At 31.8% G+C, this 26,760-nt stretch overlaps 1 protein-coding gene across 1 annotated transcript in view; it reads right to left on the bottom strand.

The window, feature by feature from the left end:
- Window positions 1-1,989: 1,989 nt before the first annotated feature.
- LOC149567389 (protein DETOXIFICATION 27-like) overlaps window positions 1,990-26,760 on the bottom strand; it is a 31,321-nt gene continuing 6,550 nt past the window's right edge. The window contains exons 2-9 of the mRNA XM_089817481.1: window positions 5,937-6,478; window positions 5,727-5,813; window positions 3,589-3,645; window positions 3,270-3,508; window positions 2,832-2,950; window positions 2,651-2,737; window positions 2,490-2,563; window positions 1,990-2,219 (exon numbers count right to left, since the gene is read on the bottom strand). Of these exons, the coding sequence (XP_089673607.1) occupies window positions 2,492-2,563; window positions 2,651-2,737; window positions 2,832-2,950; window positions 3,270-3,508; window positions 3,589-3,645; window positions 5,727-5,813; window positions 5,937-6,478 (1,203 nt within the window). The 3' untranslated portion in view covers window positions 1,990-2,219; window positions 2,490-2,491. The remainder of the gene's footprint in view (window positions 2,220-2,489; window positions 2,564-2,650; window positions 2,738-2,831; window positions 2,951-3,269; window positions 3,509-3,588; window positions 3,646-5,726; window positions 5,814-5,936; window positions 6,479-26,760) is intronic.

The following is a 26,760-nucleotide window of genomic DNA, read 5'->3' on the forward strand; positions in this document are numbered from 1 at the left end:
ACATATAAGCTCAATAGTGCAGTCCTTCCTTTCAAAGGGATACTCTCAACACAACTTACCATCAAGCATAGGAGGAACACAATCTCTATGATTATGAGATTTCAACTATCATTGGGAGATGGGATCACTTAACACAAATAGACTATGGTCTCACCTTTAACAAGGTGGTAATTAATCCAAATAGTGGACACTATCTTATGATCAACTCCATACCCAATCGCATGATGGTAAGGTACACCCATCTTGATACTTGTGTCCTTATACCAAACACTAGGAATACCACTCTACAAATAGTAATCTAGATATATAATCCAACCAAATTAAATTAGATGATAATTACAATAAATTAAATCAAATAGTTAAAACCCCTCAAATCAATTAACTAAATATTTAATCAATATTTTCCATGATAATTATAGAACCCTAAATGCAAAAACATGGTCATAGGTCTAATGAATTTAGATTACCAATTAGCAAAGGGTGAATAATAGTAATAATGAATTTCAAATACATCCCCCATGCAGGGATGGCATTGGCTCAGTATTTAAAGTTAGAAATATTATCTCTTGGTTCCCATTGTTGAGGATATATGGACATACACAAATCATGCAATGAAGGTGAATGTACCTCGTACTTGTTCAATAAAAATGAAGTGTAGATTCTCAATATATAATAGCCGAAGGACAAACAAACACAAAGTTATGTAAAGGAGAGTCAGACACTATGTATATCTCACAAGAAAGTGACTATAACTTCATTTCAATTTTTTACTAGCACCAACAAGAAATCCATGCATAACACTAGTATAGTACATTATAAAAACATATAATTACATGATATTGCATTTAAGTTAAAATATTTAAATAATCATTTATGTTCCTTTGAGGACATATATCAACTTAAATAAACAGACATATACCTATAGCATAGATGCACAATAATCATGAGTCCAAATGAGCATCTTCCATATGTAAATGTAATCCATAATCTCAAGCTCTAATATAAATAAATCATTTTTTGATTATTCTAAACATATATCAATGGAATTAACAACTAAATTACTCAATGGCATATATGGAATTATACTTTGCAAAATCCAAAATAGTCATTCTGAAGAAACATCAATAGTCTCAAACGTAAAATACACCAGAAACTATCATACGAAACAAGATACTACCAACAACATAATCCAACATATGAGTCAACACTACTACAGGAACTAGAATCAAGTGTAGCATTTCAATGCATCTTAGTGTTCAACCAATGTTCATATCTCAAGGGTACTCGTAGAGTAACATCATGATACCATACAAATCCAAGTAACCACTAGCACAAACCTCAATGACACCATCGAATACATTATAAGTCTCTTAAGTTTTTTTTAAAGCACAATCAATCTACTAATACAATAACATTAATCAAATCACCCCAAGGGTGCAAACCACTCATGGGTCCCAATATGATCACTCTAAAAGCAAGAATGTCAAGGTCACATTCATCAAGATGGTATACATAATGCAAATGTGAGAGTCACTACAAGCATCATCAAAACATCAATTTTTGATATCATGAAATAAAATTTACATTAATAATCTATCTTTACCATACATATTTCCTAATAGTAATAAATTGTTTAATAATAATCTTGATGTTTTATGTATGATTTAAATTATTTCTATACTTTGAAAATAGAACATATTCACTATATGATACAATTTTAAACTTTTTTTTTAATCAAAAAATCATCAAATAAAAGTGTGAGCACCTCTAAAAATATTTTAGAATACATGCAAACCCCTCATCATAATAGATTTTAACTACATATACAATATATACCTATATAAATAAAAATTGTTTTAATATATTTCTTAATGCCTTTTTAGTTCCACCTTGTTGGTGTTTCTTCTCTTCCAAACCATATCCCAAATTATTAAAATAGTTTAAGCATTTTGATACAATCAATTTAGATGAAAGTAATCGAGATAAATGTTTAGAGATAGATTATCTTCATCAATTGCACAACAAAACTGAGGATACAAGAGTATACATGTCATAACCCTCTCACAACAACAAAATAGGGGTAAAAAGGGAAGCTAGAACATACAATAGTACCGACCATAGGATAAAACAATATTTACATCACAATGTTTGCAAAGGTATTAGATAATTAGACTTCATTAACACCCGTCTAGCATTCACTTTGAGAGATTCAAGAAACTCTGTAGAAAAGAGATAGTCATTCCAACCTATCAATACATATTCATTTGAGGCATCATCTACAGGTCCTGTGATATTTTTGAGATTTTTATTTTCTAAGACATGACTCTAGATATCAGCAGAGAGATTGAATCTTTTATCATCTTTTGAAGCTAGACCATATCCCAATTTTCAATACTCTATTGTAAAAAATGTATCATCAATTAGTTGTATCAATTTATTAGGAAAAAAAGCATTTTTCAACAAGTGAAAATTTTCAATGGAAAACTAACCTCTATGCAAGGTTCTTGTATTTTTGGGCTATTGGAGAGATCCCAAAATTCATTTTACTTGTAATTGTTTTGGCCTATAACGAGAGAAAATAAAATTAAAACATTTATTAATATTTTTTAGTCTATAAATTTCTAGAAGAGGAACAAGGCTAAGTACTTACCTCTTTATTCCAATCTACTTTCCATATGATAAATATCAATGCAAGGGTTTGGAATATGGTCCCACATATCATTCCCAACCAAATGCCCTATGAAGTAAATAAAAATGATCATTAAAAGTGAAATACTACATTTTTTGTAACATACAAATGTACAATAAGTATGTTCAAATCCACTACCCACCATAGCTTCTAAATGAAAGATATGGTCAAGAAGAATGCCAAATGGAACACCAATTATATAGTAACATGCAGTGTTTATGTAGGCTACAATAACTTGCAAGCCCAATCCCACAGCAACACCTGAGAATAATTTTAAAGATTAATATGAATATACATAATAAACTATCTAATTCAAGGAAAGTTAAAAATAAATTAAATTAAACTTAGATTGCTTTAAATACTAGCCACCTTTTTTTGTAAAGGCAGAGGATGAATATTTTATTGATAGTTCAATCCTTTAAACATGAAAAAATAGTGGAAGAAGGCTTATAATATAGATAAGGCTTACTCAAAATGAATTAACTAACTAAACAAAAATAAAAAAATCATTATTTATATAACTTAGTTATATTCTAATTTAAAATATTGTAAAATGCATATACATGTACAAAGTACTTACCAATAAGGGTTGGTTGTACGCTATTGAATAGAATTGCAAATGATAGTGGTACTGCCAATTTATGTATATTTTTTTGTTCATCGACACTATCTGTAAAAATCCTAGCAAACTCACTACTTAAGGTCAAAATAAGAACTAATAGTGTGAGTCCTATAATTGTGGAGGTAATCACTGATACAATGATTGAAAATTTGGCTCCCTTGGGCCTCCCAGCTCCAAGCTCAGTAGCAACCCTCACACTGCACATTTAATGCTATGTTAGATTAAACTAGAATAATACAACTATACTACATACTTTTGACTTATCTTATAAGTATACCTGGCTGAAGCAAGGAAAGAAAGAGGTATAGCCATCTCCCATGAATTGATATTTAAGCTACACACAAAAAACATTAGTAGATTACATTAGAAGACAAAGACATAAATATTATGCTACAAGATTGTCCTTATATGAAAGAAATATTTTTTATACAAATTGATCCTATGTAAATAATGAGATAAAATTTAAATCATTTAATAAGTTTTAGGTTAAAAGAGGGGAAGGAGGAAGACAAGAGCCTATTACACAATAGTAAATTGTGAGCCTCTTATTTGAGAGGTCTTGAATCTACTCCATCTTAAATAATAATTAATCTAGACTTTAGCCTATTACTTGTTGAAAAAGAGGGGCATGTAGAAAGATAAATCATATCATGTAATTATCTTTAAAAAAAATAATAGATAAGAAATATTAATAACAAAATATAATTTTAATTTATGAAAAATCCAAAAATAATTATATTATCATAAATAAAGTTAGGGGCATAATGATTTATAATCTACTTCTTTGAAATTTTATACAAATTAAGCATAATCAAGTAGGTTGGCATGATTCACTAGGGATGTTAGTGGATAGATAGATATTAAGTTGTCAACCCAAAAAATTACAAAGTCTATCCAACTCAAGGGATATCAAATACTCAAAACTATATCGATAGAATTTTTATGTACAATTATGTGTTTATTGTTTTTTCTCTTTCGTTTATAATCATAGCTTAAAAGGCCAAAACCACACATTCTTCTTGAAATGTAAGAATCTGTTGTAATGAATTACTTCATATAAGATTAAATTTTATCTTTATTTGGATATATAAGAAATGGAAATATATTAGTTTCTTGATGTATTTCTATTTTAATGTTTTAAAATTATTATCTAATTTACAAGTTATGAATGATGTAACTTGATTATATATATTTGTATTATTAAAATTAATTATAACTCTGCGATTTTAAAATTTAAAATTATATCTATAAGTTGTTTAAAACATCCCATTATATTATATAGCTAGATGATTTGACCCATTTATAATAATTTAATATTGAATAAAGTAATTTATAAGAAGATGTTCTTGCATTTATCAAAAAATTATAATTTGTTAATAAAATCTATGCTAGGAAGTGCCACAAGATGTGTACATTTATAAAATTCAATAAAAGTTATTATGATTTGATTAAAACAATTATATATTTAAATGATGAACAATTCACGTGAATCATATGTAAATTATAGATTTAGCAACCTAAGCACTTTGTGAGATTTTTTTTGTGTTGAATGTAATTTTAAATTTAAGAAGATTAAATTAGCATAGTATATATAAATTAGATGTAGCTATTAATTTTAATATGTTAGTTAATATATTAAATATATAATAAATAATAAGGATAAAATTTGTATATCTAGTTGAACATAATAATCTAATTAAAATGGAAAAGATTATTATTTTTTAAATAAGCATCTTTTTCTTTTTTAATGTTTTTACTAAAAAAATATTCTTTATTTAAAAAAATATACTCAAATAATTATATTTTACATAAATACTAGATGCTACATGTCTATTTAGCCTTAAAGATGTCAAAATTCATAAATTATCTAAGAAAATTGTGGAGTGGTACTTTAAAACCCTTTTAATGTTAAATATTAATTAAAAAGTTGACCCTATAAAAGAAAAGTAAAACTTGTACATTCCTCTTAATTTAATATTCTTCAAAAATTTATCTATAGGATAAAATTATTTTAAATCTCCTAATCTTAAATTACTTTATATCCTAGGCTTATAGAGGTAAGATTCATCTAAAACACTTTTAAAAACTATCTTTACTATTGGTAAATTTTCAAAAAAAAATATTTCTAATAATTACACAATAAATATGTATGATTTAAGATGTATTTAACTTACTTTCATATTTTTTAGCAATATTAAGTTATTTTATAATTTACATTCCTATCATTATTTATTTTGAAGTCAATTGATATAAATTCCTTTTACAAGATGAGAGTACATATCTATATCATAAGATGAAAAAAAGAAAAGGAATTGAGAATAATTTATTACAGTTAATAATATGACTTTATATAGAAGGTACATACATGTATTATCTCAAGTGTAAGTTTAATTTTGAAAGGAGCAATTATCTTACCAAATAGAGAGTGAATCGAGTTCAACTTCAATGTTTGATATATTTCCTGTCATGAGGACCAATATTCTATAGTACCAAATCTCCAAGCTGTAAAAGAAAAAATCAAGATAGTATAAACCTCTCTATGTAATGACTTTTAAAAAATTGAATTGTTGTATTGACTTTTACATCCTAAAACTATTAGAGATTTTAGGAAAAGTAAAATCTAACCATAACATGATACCAGATGCTACGGATAGTTTGAAGAGGGGCCAAATACTTTCAAATGCCTCCATTGAATATCCTTTCCATGCATTTGGACACCACCCACATGTAACATATATATATTGAATAACCACAGGTATCCACCATGCTACATTTAGGGAAATAAATGCACCATCTAGACCCATATTCCATTTTGATACAAGCAACCAACATGAAAGAATGTTGAAGATTACCCCAAGTGTTGATGACCAGGCAGTTACAATATTCCAAGATTGTGATTGCAAAAATCTATTAAGGGTATAATAAAACACAAAAGCAAAATGCATTGGAATACACCACAAAGATACTTTGGCTGATAAATCTGCAACATCATCTGGTTGACCAAATAATTTTAATAGAGGTGTGGTAAAGATATAAATAGGTATAATTGTGATTGCAAAACCAGTGAGAATGATCCAAGAGCGTTGCATGTATATTCCCAACATGTGTTCTTGATGTGCTCCATAAGCTTGTCCACATAGTGTTCCTAAAGCAGTTCCCATTCCCATCTACAAAAAGTAATATAATAGATTAAAAATATTAGTTATGATACTCACATATTTAAGCTTCCAACAATTGGACATACATAAATTGAAATGAGAAATATATTATGGATTAATAGAAGAGGAAAAAATGTTGCGGAAATAATTTTATAAATTATTTTTTCTTTAATAGTCATTATTTATAGATTTTTTAAACATCTAACTACATAATCGTGTCTAATAGAGTACTTTCTTTTTATAGAATAAAATGTTTCTAAATAGTCTAAATTGTTTATTTTGTTAAAAAATCTTTATAATTGAACAAGCAATTCACCTATTAGCAATTCCATTGACAATTAACATGGTCTAATATATATATATTTTTAAATCTTATTTGTTCCTTTTAGAAGAGAAATTAAATCCCAAGTTAACACTTTGCAAAAGTGTTATACTCTCTTTATTTTTAGTTACATGTCTAAAGTTGTTAGACCTCATCTTTCACCAAAGTGCATGTTGCTCCCATGAAAGAGTGGTCATGTCTAGCAATGACTATTTGGATAGCATATAGAAAAACATAACCTCTTCTCTAAATATATAGACCCGTTTTGGAAGTATTCAAGGAGTTACTTCTATGGGTCATGGTAATAAAAGATGATTTCCTTCACCAAATTACAAATGAATCAAAATTGAAAAATCATTCAAACATAGTGAAGGTAATGTACATAGATGTGGGGGTCCAAAACAAAGCCAAAGACATATGTTTTGCATCATAATACAATTACACTAATAAAATATTGACCTGTCATAATATGAATTATAGCTTGATGTTAATTGTATTTGTGCTAGCATGTTCTAATGTTTTTTTGTTATTGTTTTTTATTAAGTTTTTTATCATATTGTAATGTTGGAATATTTGTTATATTTAAAACAAGGAAAATATACCCCTTCAGTTGGGAGTAGCCCTGGATTTCTAGATGTGAGAATTTTATCTACATATCAAGCTTCCAAATTTATATTTTTCACAAAACTTAATTTGTATGAACTTCCAGAATACTAATATAACTTCAATCTACATTTTAGTTTTTGTAAGTATATAATTTGTCATTCTTGTTATAACTAATCAAGATTTTCATTCTTCATATGCCTAAATATCTTCATATGGCTTACACATGTATATTATTTAATTTCTATAATTTTTATAATATCAACCCAAAATTGAAAAACATGAAAGATTATTGTATGCTACATTGAGTACATATTGTAACATACATTTTGATTATGTTTGTGGAAGTTGGTTGGTATGCATGTTTAGAGATTATTTTAATAGAAAATATCTAGCTCAAAAATCATAAATATATTCAATAAATTATTAAAAATATAACTTGAAGTAAATGTTCTTAAGTATATTTTTATGAATCAAATTTAATGCTTAGTGAAGGAAAAAAATGGGATGGGGTATGATGTTATATTATATTCTGTTGATAAAAATAAAAATTTATTTATGCAATATCAATTTTTTTATAAAGTGAAAAATATGTTTTGAAGAGATCTAAAACCATGTGCATCATCATTGCATAAGATAAGAGTTGAATCTCAGTAAAAAAAATATGGAACTATGAAAAACATTCACAAAAATACAAAGTTGGCATTAATAGAGACAAGACTAATACTAACCACAAACCAACTAAAACAAACAAAAGAAAAAAAATACACCAAAAGGGAAAAAAAGAAAAATAAACATTTTTAAGGTCAACAACTTCCAACTCCATCTACTACATCTTTTTAGTAGGGCTCTTCAAATCTTCAATGTCTTTGAGACTTGAGGGCATTCTTTCCTTTCCTATTATGGGTTCTCTTTCTAAGGGCTTGAAACCTCTTCAAGACCAACACATTGACTTTACTGATGTTCACTACTGCATAGTTCTAATTAATATATTCAAGTTTAACCACTAGAATTTTAAGCTTTTCAACCAAAGCCTTTAGGATATTGTAGCTCTTTTTTCCAATTTCATTTAGAGAGGAATCAACTTTAGTGATTTTGTTATTTATTTCCTCAAATTTTTTGTCAAATTCTACTTCAATAGCTTCAACATTACACACGGCTTTAGTCAAATATTTAACATCATCATAAAAATAGTTATAATTTCCTATTATTGCATCTCCAAGAAATTTGGTTTGTTAGAAAGTACCCTTTTCTTATTTTGAATGTCCTTAATCTCATGAAATACCAAATTAATGATCCTAAGAAGATCTAGCACACCATCTTTGATAGACTACAAATCCTCTTTTGGAACCTCAATGGTAAATCTATCATACTTATTGGGGTCTTCACTTTTCTTAGAGTTATCCTTACTACTACAACTTCAAGTTCACCACTCAAAAAATAAGTTGTATCCTCACTCAAAGCTTTACTAAAGTCAAACATAGAGGAAATATTGGTCATCTCAACCTCAAAACTAGCCCTTGGTTTCTTAGCAAGTAGATAAACTACTTTCACCCATGTTAATTTACCCCACAAACTTATGAGTGCTAACCTTCTTCTTCTTCATGTCAAAGGCTTTAGTATTGGCGACCCTTTAATCATCACCTTTATTATGAATTTTCTCCTTCCTTTCAAAGATGCCAACAATAGATAGGGAAATCTTCAAAGAAACATATTTCTTGTTTTCAACAACTAAGGATGGGGAAATGTCCTCCATACTCTTGTTACTCTACATTCCTTCATTCTCCTCAAATAAAAAAGTTCTAGGTGTAGTCTTGAAATGTATTTTCTTAATCTTTTTAACCAAAGGGTTGGTGGATTCCTCAACTTCCTCCTCCAAATTAATTTCCTACCCTCTTTCAAACCTTTTAACCTCCTTCCCTTCCACTTCCTCAACTAATATTTTCTTGGGAAAACTTTTAGTAACCCTAGAATTTAAGTGTTCATATATTAACATTGTGAGACCTTGATGAAGTGCCTTATTTGGATTATCCCATGCTTCTTGATGATTTCATTCATAGGAGAGAGTAAAAATACATAAAGGAAACCAAAATTTTATGCGTAAAATGATTTAACAAAATGAGATGATAATCATGGACCCTAGTGTATCTCCCATCAAGTGTCAAATATTTCATAATAGGTTTTAACATAAGTCACTCCATAAAGGTTTAATCTTCTCGAGGTCAAAGAAAGTGTTATTACCTTTCATTAGAGCTTCTCTTTCCTCCAGGGCTTCGGGAGATTTGCTGACAACACTTTGAGATTTTCCTTTCCTTCAAAAACTTCATTCCTTTTATTTATAGACCATAAATATTAGAAATGATCTTCTCATCTAAAAGGATTTCCTTTACATATAAGGTGATAGTGTCATCATCCTAACCTTTAAATAAATTGATGACTTTGGTTGAAGATCATAGATGTTATAGAGATCTTTATCTTTAATATTGCTAGAGAAGAGATCAATGATTATATTTCTATCATTTTCATGTGTAATCAAGTGAGTACGATGTGTCATTCAAGTTGTGCTAGGTGTCTCACCCTCTATATTTCTTAACATTTCATTATATGAGGAGACACGTAACATGTAAAGAGACACGTGTTTGGAAATGTGAAGAGATTCACATTCAAAAAATGAAGAGACTTTTGGTTATGATATTAAGAGTCTATGAATTCATGATATACATGGTTGCTTTGTCTAATAAGAAATGTATTCAATTCAATCATTGTACTTGGATGTCTAATATTTAATAAAAAGAGAGATTTTTTTGGTGAGGTTGGGCTTTTTTCCTTGAAATTGGAGAGTTTTCCTAGGATAAATTGTTATATCTTTATGTGTATAATTTTCTTCATTTTATTTATTGTTATTTATCCTTATTTATGGGAAAACAATTAGCATGGTATCATAGTGGATTAGAGAGTAGTAATAAATGAGTCTCTCTTGTTCTCTAGTTTTTATATCTATAGCAAATTGCAATAGTATCTTTTAGGCAATTTGTATTTGTTGAACTTGAAGAGCTACGAGTAAGATCATTTTCTTACCTTTCTAGATCATTTTTCTCTTCCAAAAGATTAGTTCTTATGTTACAACTGATGACTACCTATTTGACATGCCTTTTAAATTTGGTTGTTATCAATTTGTATGTGTTTTCAATTTTTGGGTATGCTAGTAGAATTTTCAATTTTTGGGTATGTTAGTAGAATTTTTGTTCAGCTTGTTTTCATTGAGTGAGCCATCAACTTTAATTTAATATTCATGTTTATTTCCTTCATGTGATTTCTATCAAATTTCCTATTTTTTAAATGATGTATCTATGATAGAGATCCTTTGTAACTAAGATTCGTTTGTCATTCAAGCACTTTGAGTCTTCTCTACATAAAGGTGTTCATATTATTATAGAAACTGTTATGATGCCTCACTATTTATGTTGTTCCTCTCTTGTTCATGTTATATTTTTTAAATTTTTCTACTATCCATTTATGGTATTTATATGATGTTTTCATATTTGAGTTGTAATTTATTCCTTGTGTGTTCAAGTTGTAACAATGCTCAAAGTCATTTTGGCTCATGCCTTCTATTATGTTTGGATGCTTATTCATATTATCCTCTATGGATTGTAATTATTTTCTCATGATTGAACTATTGAGTCCTATTTAACATCTTGTTTTTTTTTGACGTCATTAGTTTTTAATTAATCACATTGCTTAATGTCATCAATTCATTTTGTGGTTACCACTCAACAATCTGATGGTTCATAAGAAATGGTTATGATTTGTAACAACTCCTAAAATATGATTTTTTGGATGAAATGTTAGTATATCTTTTTGAAAAGAAAGCTCTCTTTTTTGTGGGACTTATTATTTTGTATCATCTTCTGGAAAATATAGAGGAGAATTATTACTATCAATTTGTGATTTTTGCTTTTTTTTTTGCAAATTTATTAATGAGGTTGTGTCAAGCATCAAGTATATTTGTGTGTGAAGATTATTAGTCCCTGCTACCATAGGTGGGGACTAATGTTTTCACATAACTTTGACATTAAATATGCCTTAGGAATTGAGCAAACATAGCAAAGATCCCATCAAATTCTACCCTCCTACTCATTTCATTTCTCCTATATTTTTACATTGTATTTCTTTGACTTCCTAATGGTTGCAAAGGAATTTCCTTGTAGTCTTTGAATTTTTCTTGTATAAAATTCAATACAAAAATTAACTCACTTTCTACCTGTCATATGCACAGTTTGTAAGACGCCTCTCTTGCATGTTTCAATACAACTACTTTTCTGACTTGAGTCACTTCATTCTCGTGGCTTGTGCTCATTTTCTTGAACATGGCATGGTTGATTGTGTAGCTTTATTACCACACAGGGGACATCAATTTGGGCCTTTGGCTAAATAGCCAAAAAAATTCACTTGATTTGATGGCTTTTTCAATTTATTAATCGATTTAAAAATTACAAAACTATGGTTTTGTGAATTTTAAGTTAATTAATAAATTTAATAAACAGTCAAATAGGATGCATTTTTTTGGGTGCATAAACATCGCCTCGATTTGGCACTGTATGCAATACCTTTTTCATCCAATTACACAACCTTTACTTCTTCCATTTAATGGTACACTATTTTTTAAATTTTTTTTAAAGAGATTGGCTATTCCTCCCAGTATCAGTCATTGCATAGCTTGAGGTTCCACCATGTGCATGAGTAATCCCTATTCTTTATGTTTTGCGGATAGTGCAAGCGTCCAAGGTAGAAATTCAGCAGCTCTGTCAGGCTTCCAAAGATATATTTCTCAGCCAACCTAATTTTCTTGACCTGGAGGCCCCCATTAAGATCTACGGTTAGTTTTCCAAATTCTTTTTCTTCTAGTTTATTCCTTTTCTTTTTTTATTTAGGTTTGATGGGTTTAGTAATTATTCTTAGTTTTAATATTGTTTTCTATTTTACGTTTGTTGCTCATACTTCTTCCTTTGTATCGAGGTTAGATTTTCCTCTAGATTCTATGAATTATGTAGATGGATATTCTCTCTTTTTGTTTGAGTTTCTCTAATTCATTTTTATATTAGATTACTCAATAACTTTATTACCCTATTTAATCATCCATGCTAGTGTTTGTAATTTTTTTGGTGTGTTCCTTTATAGGATCTTAACAATGGTTATGTCATTGGTCATAGTTAATTATTGTCACAAGGTTATCTATGGTTAGGGTTTTGACTAGGTTTTTGTTTACTTTCATTATAGGTTATATTTAAATCAGATAAGATTTTCCACTCCTCTGAACCTACAAGAATCCATAGTAAATGAGTCCCACCATAGCCAAGCTAAAATCGTACCAGTTGGAAAACTATGTATGAGAATATCAACAGTTAATTTTCTCTAAATTTTCATGAAAAATAGACAATTATAGATAATAATAGTAGGATCCAAAATAGCCATTTCTACATGTACCATAGTCCTACCAATTACCACAATTCTCTATGTAGAATTGGCAAGAAAAAAACATTTAGAATATCTTAATCTATTCTTCTATAGTTTTCTCCTCGAGATGAAGAATGAGTTTAGCCTACTACTTTAATTGAGAGTGCATTCCTTGGTTCTCTTAGTAGAGTTTGAAGATATATTTTTCATATTATTTATTGTTTAATGTTTAATTTAACCTTTTCTTTGAAATTATTTAAATTATCCTACATTTAAATCACTTAGTCTTTAAAAAATGAATTTAAGAAGAACAAGCCAAATTATCAATGTCAACAAATATGTCCTTATAGGTGCTTTAGATAAAGACTTAACAAGATCAGCAAAAAGAGGATCGCCAAATTTATCTCAACCCCCAAATTTATTTGATCTCGCCTCCAATTTTGGTGCTATATATTATTATTGGGGAAATGGAGAAGAGAAAAAAAAATCAAAGTTTATTTGTAGAACATTATGATGAAATATAAATAACTTTAACAAAAAGGTATTATTGACAGGGAAAGGGAACAAAGCAACTTCTAATATACTCTAACTAAATCTATTAACAATTGAGTTGGATTCACAAATAGTTGCATTATAATATATTTGCCCTAAATTTTCTATTTGTACATCATGTGTTTGAAATTGCCATTTTTTTGGTGCGCTTTGATGCGACTAGCTCTTATTGTGTTGTTCCTATCGATGGACTCACGATCATAATAAGGTTATCTCATTGTGGGGCTTTTCTATTTATATTTCAGCAGTGGTAAGAGTCGCAACGTTTACAATTGGATTTGAATGTGGCATTTTTGTTGTTTGTTCTTAATTTATGATGTGATGTGCAGTAGGTTTTAATATGAAGTTATTTTTCTTTCTATTTATATGTCGTCTTTACTATTTTGTGGATGCAAATACAAAGTTCTCCATTTATTATTAATTTTTTTGTGCTCTAAAAAATAATTTAATAATATGATTTCTTATGCAAGTGAAAATAAATAAATCATTTTATTCAAGAGATACACCATGCCAATTGAGTTATTTACCATTATTGTTGTGTTTTGTCAATGTCTTTACAAAATTCTTAAATTTTGGGTGTTTAAATTCCAACCCAAATTCACACATAATTAGGGTTTGGTCTCAGAATGGTTCCACGTGAGTTTATGTTGATTTGTAAATAAAAAATCAATGGATTGTCTATAACAAAGATATTTGTATGCATTATATGTCCAAGAGTACAATTTTATACTACAAGTTGATATAGTTGTCTTTTTCTCTATCTTTCTTACTGGTGTAATTGCAATTATAATAAAGATCAGTTTTTCCTATACATCGTGTTCTAGCAAAATTTATCTTAGAAATGGAAAATTTTGGGCTTTCAAGTAGTTGAGCATGTTTATATATCTGTATTTGATTAGTTTTATTGTTTACATGTTGGAGACTGGCTCTCATCAAATATTATTATCACTTGAAAAATCAAGATGATCATTCATGAGTGAGAAATAGAGCACTATTTGCCTATGGAATAGTTTAGAAACCATAAAACATGTTTCTTAATAAATTTCAACAACTTCATTGTCTGGTGTAGACAAACTTATGTTCCAAGTATCACATGCTTTACTGAAAACCCACTATTTTATGTTGCAATTATGAATTATATAATGTCCCTTGCATGATTCTTTCCTAGCTAGATTTATTAGCAGTCTGTAAACTACTCTATGAGAATCTATTAGGAAATGATTCCATCAACACATAGAAGCAACTTCAATTAGTTCTAATTGATGCAAAAATCTTGAAGTTCAGAATCAATTCAGTTTAGTCCATTAACTGTCTTCAGTCAAACCTACATCTGTTCACAATTTGAAATAACTCTCCATACAAAGGGTATGTAGCAAAAAGTGTAAATCTAGGTTAAACTAGACCAACAATTTAAGACTCTTGGGGAAAAACTCAGTCAAATAAATAATAACAAAGGTACAGATGATTTGATATGTTTCTTTCATAACTTGGTAGTTACTGATCATTATTGAGTATCAAAAATCAGCATAACAAGCACCAATAATAAATAATAGAAATTTGATAGACATAATTTATTTACTAGGTGATCTGATTTAGGATCTATTAGTTTAATGACTTAATCCTATTAATTAGATTTAAATTCTCGATCCAGACAATAAATGCGTGGCTATGTATCTTTAACCGTTGAAATTACAAGAAGATTTATGCATTAAACGCTTAAAATTAAAAATGTGTTTAATAACATAAAATAAAGAACATAACTAGAAAAATGAGAGAAATAAGAAAGAGATAGAAGAGATGCAAACAATTTGATAATGGAGTTCATCCGGTTAGGACTATGTCTCCGGGTTTGCTTCTCAATTTGGGGACTACTTTATTAATGTCGGCAGGCAAAACACACCTTCTTACAACATCCAAGCTTCAGCCTTTATAGTGTCTCTCTTTCACACTTGAAGATAATAACTTCGTGCTTAGAATAATCTCTCACCTACAAGCTCTCTCAAGTATCACAAAACTTCTCCAGATTCTCCCAGGAGCAAATTTTTCCTCCCAAGCTAATTGTAGAATGCCTTTACAAAAGGACTATACCCCTTTTAATACATGATTTTATCCAAAAATGGCTTAAAACCATATAACCATCACCATAATTACATAGCCCAATTTGAAATAACAAAATAACCCCCTTAACTCGCTCATAACAAATTACATTTTTGTTTAACCCCTTTAGCCTTTTTATTATTTTGGCCTTTACTAATTTTTGGGGTTAAAAGTTATAATAAAATAACAAAAACCCCTATTTTAAATAATGGGCAGGCTGTTTGTTGTGGCTATACACAAATTCTTCCTATAATATCTAATATATTATAAATAGCCCATTGGTTGGCCTTACTTTTACGAGGGCAATGGTTGAGAGTTCAACTCCCATCAACTAATTTCTGTAATTCGAATTAAATAATCATTTTAATTTGAATTTGAATTTTTTCCCTCTCTTTAAGATTTTATGATGCCATGCTAACATCATCAGAATCCACACTTTTACCTGAACTTCAAACCATCATAACTTTCACATTCGATCTCTGTTTTTGACAAAACAAATGTTGTTGGAAAGCTTTCATCGTGCTCTTCATTTTGAAATCCATTCTTGACCACTTTCAAGATGGTCTAATTTTGCCTCTTATCTAGCCCTCTGGTCTGCCTGTTAACTAGAACTTTGACCGAACGTAACTACTGCAAACGAGCTCCTTTTTCACCTATTCAAGTTGCATTGGGTTCCATTCTCTAAGCTCTTTGCAGTGATGTTGAATTTGAGAGATAATGAGATTGTTGAATTTTTGGCCTTCTAGATCCACCTGGATCATTCCTCCCCACTGAGAAGCTTTTGGACCTCCAAAAGTCTATTTTACATAGAATGGAAATGAGGGCATGTTCGCCTCACTTGTCCAGTATCACCTATACAAACTGCTGGAATTCTAAATACCTGAACCATCAAACACATTATGAAGAATGACATAACACTGCTAATACAATCGACCATATATGCACCAGTGTTCATTGTTACTTCCATCACCCACATAGTACCAACTAGTAGAAATAGAAGCAACAGAACTAAAATAACTGATGAAATGAAAAAAGTATCAACATGTTGAACCTCTCGTATAGAAACATCATTAGAAAATGAACCTGTCAAATCCTCTTTTACCATCACTAGCTGAAGACTTGATTCTGCTTGCACCTGATCCTCACTAGCTGTTGCAGACATGAGAGTCAATTTACTTCTTGCATTAACAATCATTTTCAAATGTCCTGTGTTTACAATTGATCCTACATTCTTCATGCGATGAGCTCTTATAATATATTCAATTCCATCTTTAAACAAATGATATCTATTATGTCCCCTATATTAGATAGCTTTCCTATCATATAAGTATGGGCTACCCAACACAATCCCACACATATTAAGTGGAACCACATCAAACTCAATCTCATCTATGAACTTAGATGTTATTGCAAATCTTAACTTACATTTCTTAGTAACTCACAATCTGTTATCATTGTACACCTAGCCTAATGGATAAGGTCTCTTATGCGGCTTAGTTTCCAATCCTAACTATTTAACAACCTCTTCTGAAATTAGATTAACTTGGGAACCACTATCTATCAATGTATTGATTTTAGTGTTCTTAGAAATCACCCTTATATGAAAAATCTTAGATCTTTTTCTATCTTCAGGAACAACATGACTTTTGGAAGTAGAAGCACATGAAACATCAGTGGTAGAATTAATAAAAGCTTTACCTCTCAAACACACAGCTAGTATTGTTGCTTCATCACCAGAATCTGATCCAAGATCCTAAACAACAACTGTAGATTTTTGTTTACCCTTGCGATCCCTAAACCACTTTGGTTTCAATTTTGGATGCAAGTTCCAACACTTCTCTTCCGCATGTCCTTTCTTCTAACAATGCGAACATGTAAGCTTGTCATCTTCCTCTTTCTTCACTATGGCTACCTTCTTTTCTTTCTTGATGCTATTAGGGGGAGAAAATTCCTTCTTAAAACTAAAACTCATGTTTCCTCCACCTGCTTCAATATGAGTCGCTTGAACACATACTTCATCAAAGTTAGAAGGGCTAAACATCAATATCGTATGCTTCAAATACGAATGCATTCCACCTATATACTTTAACAAAGTATCTTGTGTATAAAGAGGAATTCCAAGAGTTAATGCCTTCTTCCTAAACACTTGTGTATACTCTTGTACTTACTATCCTTTACCTTGCCTTAGATTTTGCCAATACATAATGGCTTGTTGCATATAACCCCATGGATAAAACTATTTTTTCAAAGCAAAAGTAAATTCATACCAATATGAAATGATTTTACCATGTGCAACAAGATCATCCTGGATCTTACTCTCCCACCAGACTAATGCAGTACCTCCCATTCTAAGAGTAGCTAGCTAGATTTTGGAAGAATCATTCAAAATCTTTTGAACCTTGCAGTACACTTCAATCTGCTTAAGCTAATTATCTAGTTTCTCTACATCCAATTCATCACTATATACAGGAAAATCAAACTTAACATCCAGTTTTAACAAAGGCACATTAATAGGCTCAAGTTTCTTTAAAAAATAAGTAAACAAAGAAGAAGAAGACAAAGAAGAAGATGAAGATGGAGATGGAGGTTTAGGAGGGTCACTACTACCTCTTGCTCCTTTACCTTTTGCATCATTTAATGAGGATTTTGCTTCCTCCTTATTCTTAGCTTTATTTGCTTTCCTCAACTTTTGTTCATGTCTCTCTTGGAGAAGAATGTCAACCAAAGCCTTTAATTCCACAAAAGATCTTTGGAATGCTTTTGCATCAAACTCGAGAACATGTTGTTTAGATGTCATCTTTGATCGAGGAAAAGTCCTTCTTTTACCAATCTTTAGATTGAACTCTACAAGTTCACCTTCTCCTTGTTTTGCTATTATGGGTTCTCTTTCTAAGGGCTTGAAACCTCTTCAAGACCAACACAAACTGAGAGGGGATGGGTTAATCAATTACCACAAAAACAAATCCAAGTCCCTTCGATGTCAACACAAACTTTTACTCCTTAAACCAAATACTTTCTCTACTTGGTTAGAACTAGATATTCATTGTAACTCGGTTAACAAAGAAATCTTAAGATATTAACGTGTATTAACCTTTAGTAACTTAGTTGTAGAAACATGAAGCATTAAACAAATAAAATGAACACATGAGACAACAAGATTTGACATGAAAACCCAATATGGAAAAAACCACCAATGCAACTAGTTATAATTTTTCACTCTTTTGAAGTGAGCCCTATTAGGAGTCGGCTCTGTTAAAGGTTACAAAACACATGTTTAAGTGTGACCTTGTTAGAGGATTTGAATCACCCTATTAGGAGTGTCCTTCTTAGAGGTCTTTAGAGACTTCAATAAAGAAATGCTACCTTGTTAGAGGATCTACAAAATGATTGTTAAGTCAAATCTGTTAAGAGATTTATTTACTGCTACAATGGTTAGAAAGAAATAGTAGTTTGACCTGATTGATGAAGCTACTAAATTTTCTTAACCTTTGGATCCTTTCTGATCATATATTTCCTTGCATCTTAACCATCACACAATCTTCTCTTCCTTGACTTCTCTCACATATCCATCTCTTTTATTCAACTTGATACTCTCTTTTATCCTCACAACTTCATCTTTCTTATATATCATAAGTTAGGAAAAGTTAGCTTGTAAACCCTTTCAAAACATCAATAAACATCCATTTAGTTGGCTTGCATTACCAAATAATTAACAAAAGTAATCTTCTACCAATCGGCTAATCCTAGACTAAACACTCAATTAATGCAAAGCTTTCTTTGTTAGCCAACCAAACTTGGTTAATACTAGCTACCATTATCTATGATCCATGTATGTTTTTTTCTAACATGAGAGGTAAGTGCCATTTTTTCATTTTCCTCATCATCAAATTCATCTTTGATAACAATATAAACTACTTCATCTTCTTCATCATCACTATTGGAATCTTTTGCAATGTAACATGATTTCTCACCTTTCCCTCTGAATTTCTTGTAGCTTTTGAATTCTTTCTTGCCTTTGGATTTTTTCTTGCCTTTGAATTTGTTGAACTTATTTTCTTCTTTATCTTCCTTGTTTGGAAATTTAGCTACAATGTGGCCAACTTCCTCACATGAGAAACAAATCAATGGAATCTTTCCTCTTAATTTTTCATTTCCCTTTACTGCCCTTTTTGCTAGGAGAGCCTCAATAACTTCAAGGTCCTCATCTGAATCTTCTTCATTGTCACTGTCAACTTTTTTTCCTTTTAAGTTCCCTCCTTTTCTACCAAGGGTTAGTTTATCTTTGAATGCAGATTCAAGATTGTTAGAAGAAGGAGAACAATTATCAAAATTGTCCAACTCAAAAGAAGTCAATCTTCCCACAAGAGTATTTAGGGTTAGATCATGTGCAGGATTGCATCTCATCTCTTAAATAGTCAAAAATCTAATTGCATAAATAGGAAGAAGATTTCTTAGTACCTTTTTGATTATGGTTTCATCATCAATTGTTCCTCATGAAGCTTTGATTACACTAACACTTTCATTGACCCTTTCACTATACTGGGTGATGAGCTAACCTTCTTTCATTTTCAATCGATCAAACTTTCCTCTTAAGCTTTTTGCCTTAGCTCTTTGCACATTTTTGTGACCTCCAAAGAATTTCTTCATTTTTTCCCAAATGTCAAATGTAGTAGCACAAGCTTTGACTTCATCAAATTCAGAATAGTTCAAAGAGGATGCAATATCAATATCATAATATTGTGCTCCTTACTTCTTTGATTTTATCCATAGACATAGGCTTGGGTGGTGCCACATATTTGTTCTCTAGATATCATCATTATTCAATGCCAGTAAAGGGAAATGAAAAATTAAGAGGAAAGATTCCATTGATTTGTTTCTCATGTGAGAAAGTTGGTCACATTGTAGCTAAATTTCAATGTCTCACACCACTCATAATCATAAAACCATCTATTTTCAATGTCAAACTAAATTAATCTTAAAATATGTAACCAATTATATTCAAATAACACTCAATCATAAAGCCATTACTCTTTTCAAGGCCTCCAAATTATTAGAAATTCTGAAATAATAAACCTGTGCAATATTCATTAAACATATGCAAATCTGAATTGGTCCCATCCCATTATTTTCATGAATCGACCAATAAAAAGATAATCACACTCAAATTGAAATTAATCAAAACCGCATCTTGAAAATGTTTATAATTTTGATTGAAACCCGCCAACTAATAAACATACTCATGATCGTGGCTTTCAAAATCAACATCTTCAATTATGCAATGAAACAAATTTTGAAAACTACCAACTGTTAGAATATTAAATGCAGTTGGTCGTTTGTCCCTAGAGCCAAACGCCCACCTACCATCCCTAACGACCTGCCAACAGTCATAAACATTTATTTTGGTAGGTCAGATTTTTAAATAAAAAATGAGGGGGAAAATATTTTTTCAAAGACAAAAGGAATGTTTTGTCATTCATTCGAGATTCAGAGATCTAGAGAGACAGAGAGAGTTCAACAAAGTAGAGAAGTTGTAGAGAAAAGGTGGAAAGGAAGTGATCGGCAGATTTGGTTATTGCAAAGACAAAGGAAGCTTATTCTGTGACTGCAGTTGCACGTGCTTTCTGTGTCATCCTGTAAGTTCATAGTTTGTTGTTTTGATTCGACTTGTTGAAGCAGTGATTGCTCCAGGCATTGTAGTATGCAACCATTAGAGCTATAAGTTTGAAGTTTAAAGTTTGAAGTTTTTCCAGTTTGAAGTTTTAGGGTTTTTTAGTTGAAGCCGAATGCTCCCAAATTTTGTAATGATTTAATCCAAGTTGAATAGAAAGCAAGCAAGCATACTTGAATCCATTTGTCTCCTTCTATTCATTGCATTTGAAAAGTTTTATTTGGAAGCTTCAAGTTTTGGATTTCTAGTTTTAATGGTGAAAGTTGTTCATGTTATAAATCATCACTCGATGAAGTCTTGTTAAAAGATCTTATCTCTGCTATCTCTACCAAGTTCACTTGGTATCTTCATCTACCAAGCTCCACTCTCCAGTGGCTACCGAGTTCACTCAGTAATCACATTGCTTACCGAGTTCACTCGGTAATCACACCCTACAGTGTCTACCAAGTTATTTTCTCTTCATTTATCGAGCTCACTGGGTAAACACTCCTGCCACTTGGTTTCTTTGGTTACTAAGAAAAACTATCACTCAGTAATAGTTGTTGTCGAGCAATTTTTTTTTTGGGTTGTGCAAGCAACAGTTAGGGTTTTTGGTGATTGAAATTTGTTTTTATTTCTCACATGGTATCAGAGCTTTGAGGCCCCATATCCACAGTGAGTTAGGGCATTTGTTTTCTTGGGATATTTGACATGGTAGGAGATGCAGGAAAGATATGGCAATAGCCACCATCCTTTAATGGGAAAATTTATGATACATGGGCAAAAAAGATGAAGACCATAATGGTTGCAAATTATTTGTGGGAGTTTGTGACAAATGCTTTCAATGATGTAACAAATCCAACTCAATATGTTGCACTCACAAATGCACAAAAGACTCATTTGAAAGAGTCAAGGAGGAAGGATGCTAAGGCATTAATTCTTATTGAAGCAATAATGACAGAGACAATATTCCCAAAGATTGTAGCAGCAAATTATGCAAAGGAAGCATGAGATATCCTTGAGACAAACTTCAAGGGGATTGATAAAGTCCGCACAGTAAAACTACAAAATATAAGGAGGGAGTTTGAGAACCTTCAGATGAAGAAAAATGAATCAGTTGCAGATTTCAGTTCAAGGACCTCCAATGTGATTAACCAATTGAAATCAAATGGAGAAGACTATTAAGAGTAGAGGATAGTGGAAAAGATAATGAGGATTTTACCTCATAAATATGACAATTTGGTCATGACCATAGAAGAGGCAAAAGACCTCACTTTTTTGACAATGGATGAGTTGATGGGTACTCTTCAAACCCATGAGCATAGGATCAACAGATCTGCTTCTTCATCTTCCCAAGAGCAAGCATTCAAGGCTTAGACAAATCCAAGAGGAAGGGGGAGAGGAAGAAATGGCTTAGGTAGAAACTCTAGAGGCAGAGGCAGAGGTAATGGAGGACAAAGGAATGTTGCAGCACAAAGCTCAGGAAGAGCAGATGGAGCAAGTAGCTCTCAAAATACCTCAAGAGGAGGTAAGAAAAACTACAACTCAAATAGAAGTAATGTATACTAGTACTACTGTCATAAATATGGGCATTATGCAAGTGAATGCTGGAAGAAGCAAAATGATTAGTCAGGACAAGCAAACGTGGCTGATGTTAACATAGGAAGTGGAAAGAATGCCACTACCTTCATCATGTGTAATGGTGGTGAAGAAGGAAGCCCTGAGGTTTGGTACCTCGACAGTGGATGTAGCAACCACATGAGTGGTAATGAAACCTTGTTTTCATTCATTGACAAGAGTTTAAAATCAGAAATTAAGATGGGTAATAATGAAACCCTACCAGTAGTGGGCAAAGGATCTATTATGGTCCGCACTAAGAAAGGTGAGAAGAAGGAAATAAAAAATGTATATTTTGCCTCTGGTATGAAGCACAATTTGATGAGCATTGGTCAGCTCATTCAAAATGGATACAAAGTGCTGATGGAGAATGACACATGTGTCATTCATGAAAAGGATGGGAGCAAGAATTTACTTGCAGTAGTTCAAATGACAAAGAACATAATGTTTCCCTTGAAGATAGAGACATGTTTCTCATCTCAAGTTTGTGCTACACCTCCCACACAATCAGCTCTAAGGAGTGTGATTGAAGACCCCTCATGGCTATGGCACCTCAAGTATTGTCATCTTGGCTATGCTGGTTTAAATTTATTGTCAAATAAAAGAATGGTAGAAGGTTTTTCACGTATAGGAAATTCATGTGACAAGTGTGAGGCTTGTATTTTGGGTAAGCAACATAGGCTTCCCTTTAATTTTGAAAATTCTAGGAGGACTAGATATCCATTAGAGTTAGTGCATACTGACCTAGTCAGTCCTATGCAAGTTACTTCCATTGGGGGGAGTACTTATTTCATGACATTTATTGATGATTTTAGTTTTAGGACATGGGTGTATTTCTTAAAGAATAAATATGAAGCATTTGATAAATTTGTAGAATTTAAAGCCCAGGCTGAAAGAGAATGTGGACACTATATCAAGGTCCTAAGATCAGATAGAGGAGGGGAGTATAACTCCAATTTTTTTGTAAATTTTTGCAAGAAACATGGTATAAAGAAAGAGCTCACAACCAGCTATACACCACAACAGAATGGAGTGGCTGAAAGAAAGAACATGACCATTGTTGAAATGGCAAGGAGCATGATGAAAGAGAAAGGTCTCCCAACTGAATTTTGGGGAGAGGCTATGGCAATAGCAGGTTACCTAATTAATAGGTGTCCTACAAAGGCAGTCTGTGACAAGATTCCAATGGAAGCATGGTCACGAGGAAGATGGACAGTTGAACATCTAAGGGTGTTTGGTTGCATTGCATATGCACATGTACCTAAAGAGAAAAGGTAGAAATTGGATGACAAAGGTGTGAAGTGTATCTTCACAGGGTATAGCTCAGAATCAAAGGCATATAGATTGTATGATCCGTTGAACAATAAGATGACTCTTTCAAGAGATGTGGAATTTCTTGAAAATCGATCTTGGTATGGTCCAAATGATGAGTTACCAAGCACTTCAAGTAAAGTGCCAATTATGAGTGAAGAGGATGTTGATGAACAACAAGAAGAAGGAGCAGATAGAAGAAAAGGCAAGCAGCCTCATTCATTACCGAGCTCCTCTAGGCATGACTGAGTGTCAGTGCCAAGCAGTAGCAGTGAAGATTCTAATCCCACACTCTCCTCCCTGTTACCAAGAAAGACCAAGAGTCTTAGGGAGATATACCAAGATGAAAGGTATGAAGATTATGATGAGAGTGTTAATTTTGCATTATTTTCTCATAGTGATCCAATATATTTTGAAGAAGCTATTAAGGAGAAGAAATGGTGTAAGGCCATGGATGAGGAGATAGATGCTATAGAAAGGAATGAGACATGGGAGCTAATTGAATTGCCTCCCAAGAAGCAAGTGATTGGAGTGAAATGGGTCTACAAGACCAAATGCAATGCTGAAGGCAAAATTGATAAGCATAAGGCAAGGCTGGTAGTCAAGGGCTACAAACAACAATATGGTAGAGATTATGATTAGACATATGCCCCTGTTGCAAGAATGGAAACTGTGTGTGTTGTCATAGCAATTGCAGCTCAGCACAAGTGGAAGGTATTCCAAATGGATGTGAAGTTTGCCTTCCTAAATGGTGTATTGAAGGAAGAAGTATATGTGGAGTAGCCACCTGGTTATGAAGTTGCAGGTGAAGAAAACAAATTATATAGATTGAAGAGAGCTCTTTATGGGCTCAAGCAAGCTCCACGGGCATGGTATAGTAGGATTGACTCATATTTGATGAGCAATGGCTATAGAAAAAGAAATGGTGAGCCTACTCTCTACATCAAGGTAGTAAATAGAAATGTTTTGATTGTTGTCTTGTATGTAGAGGACTTGATTTTTACTAGTAATGACAAAGCTCTAATTGGTGAGTTCAAAGAGGCCATGAAAAATGAATTTGAGATGACAGATCTAGGTCTCTTGAAATACTTTCTAGGCATAGAAGTAAAACAAATGCATGATGGCATCTTCATCTCTCAAGAAAAATATGCAAGGCAGATCTTGGAGAGATTTAAAATTCAAAATAGTAAGGCAACCCCCACACCAATAGCAGTAGGTCTGAAGTTGATCAAGGAAGACTCTAGCAAGAGAGTGGATCCAACACTATACAAGAGTATGGTTGGAAGTTTAATGTATTTGACTGCAACTCAACCAAACCTAATGCATGCAATAAGTCTAATTTCCAGATTTATGGAAACACCAAAGGATTCCCATTGGAAAGTGGGAAAGAGGATCCTAAGGTATGTGAAAGGTACCAAGGGATTTGGGATTTTGTATACTACAGAAAATGAATTCAAATTGGTTGGTTACACTAATAGTGATAGGGCTGGAAGTTTAGATGATAGGAAGAGCACTTTCGGATATATGTTCGACATGGGATCAGGTGCAATTTCATGGGCATCCAAGAAGCAACCTATTGTTGCTCAATCTACACCAGAGGTTGAATATATAGCAGCAAATGCAGCAGCATGTCAAGCTATTTGGTTAAGGAGGATCTTGACAGATTTGAATGAAAGGCAAGAGGATGGAACCACAATTTATTGTGACAACATCTCATCTATTGCATTGTCCAAGAATCCAGTCTTCCATGGGAGAAGCAAACATATAGAGATCAGATATCACTTCATTAGGGAGTTGGTGGAGAATGGAGATATCAAAGTAGAATTTCGTAAGTCTGAGCAGCAGCTAGCAGACATTTTTACTAAGCCATTAGGGATTGGAACATTTGTACACCTAAGAGAGTGTCTTGGTGTAGTTGATTTGGATCAGCAGTGATCCTTTTTTGTTTGGCTTGGGACAAAGGGGGAAGTATTGGAATATTTAATGCAGTTGGTCATTTGTCATTGGAGCCAAACACCCACCTACCATCCTTGACGACCTGCCAATAGTCATAAACATTTATTTTGGTAGGTGAGATTTTGAAATAAAAAATGAGGGGGAAAATATTTTGCCAAAGACAAAAGGAATGTTTTGTCATTCATTCGAGATTCAAAGATCTAGAGAGATAGAGAGAGTTCAGCAGAGCAGAGAAGTTGCAGAGAAAAGGGGGAAAGGAAGTGATCAGCAGATTTGGTTATTGCAGAGACAGAGGAAGCTTATTTTGTGACTGCAGTTGCACGTGCTTTTTGTGTCATCCTGTAAGTTCATAGTTTTTTGTTTTGATTCGACTTGTTGAAGCAGTGATTGCTTTAGGCATTGTAGTATGCAGCCATTAGAGCTATAAGTTTGAAGTTTAAAGTTTGAAGTTTTTCCAGTTTGAAGTTTTAAGGTTATTTTAGGGTTTTCTGGTTGAAGCCGAATGCTCCCAAATTTTGTAATGATTTAATCCAAGTTGAATAGAAAGCAAGCAGGCATACTTGAATCTGTTTGTCTCCTTCTATTCATTGCATTTGAAAAGTTTTATTTGGAAGCTTCAAGTTTTGAATTTCTGGTTTTAATGGTGAAAGTTGTTCATGTTATAAATCATCACTCAGTGAAGTCTTGTTAAAAGATCTTATCTCTACTATCTCTATCAAGTTCACTCGG

Source organism: Cupressus sempervirens, chromosome 3 (genome assembly GCF_028749045.1).
Source record: "Cupressus sempervirens isolate cs-2001-9-10 chromosome 3, ASM2874904v1, whole genome shotgun sequence".
NCBI classification, from domain to species: domain Eukaryota; kingdom Viridiplantae; phylum Streptophyta; class Pinopsida; order Cupressales; family Cupressaceae; genus Cupressus; species Cupressus sempervirens.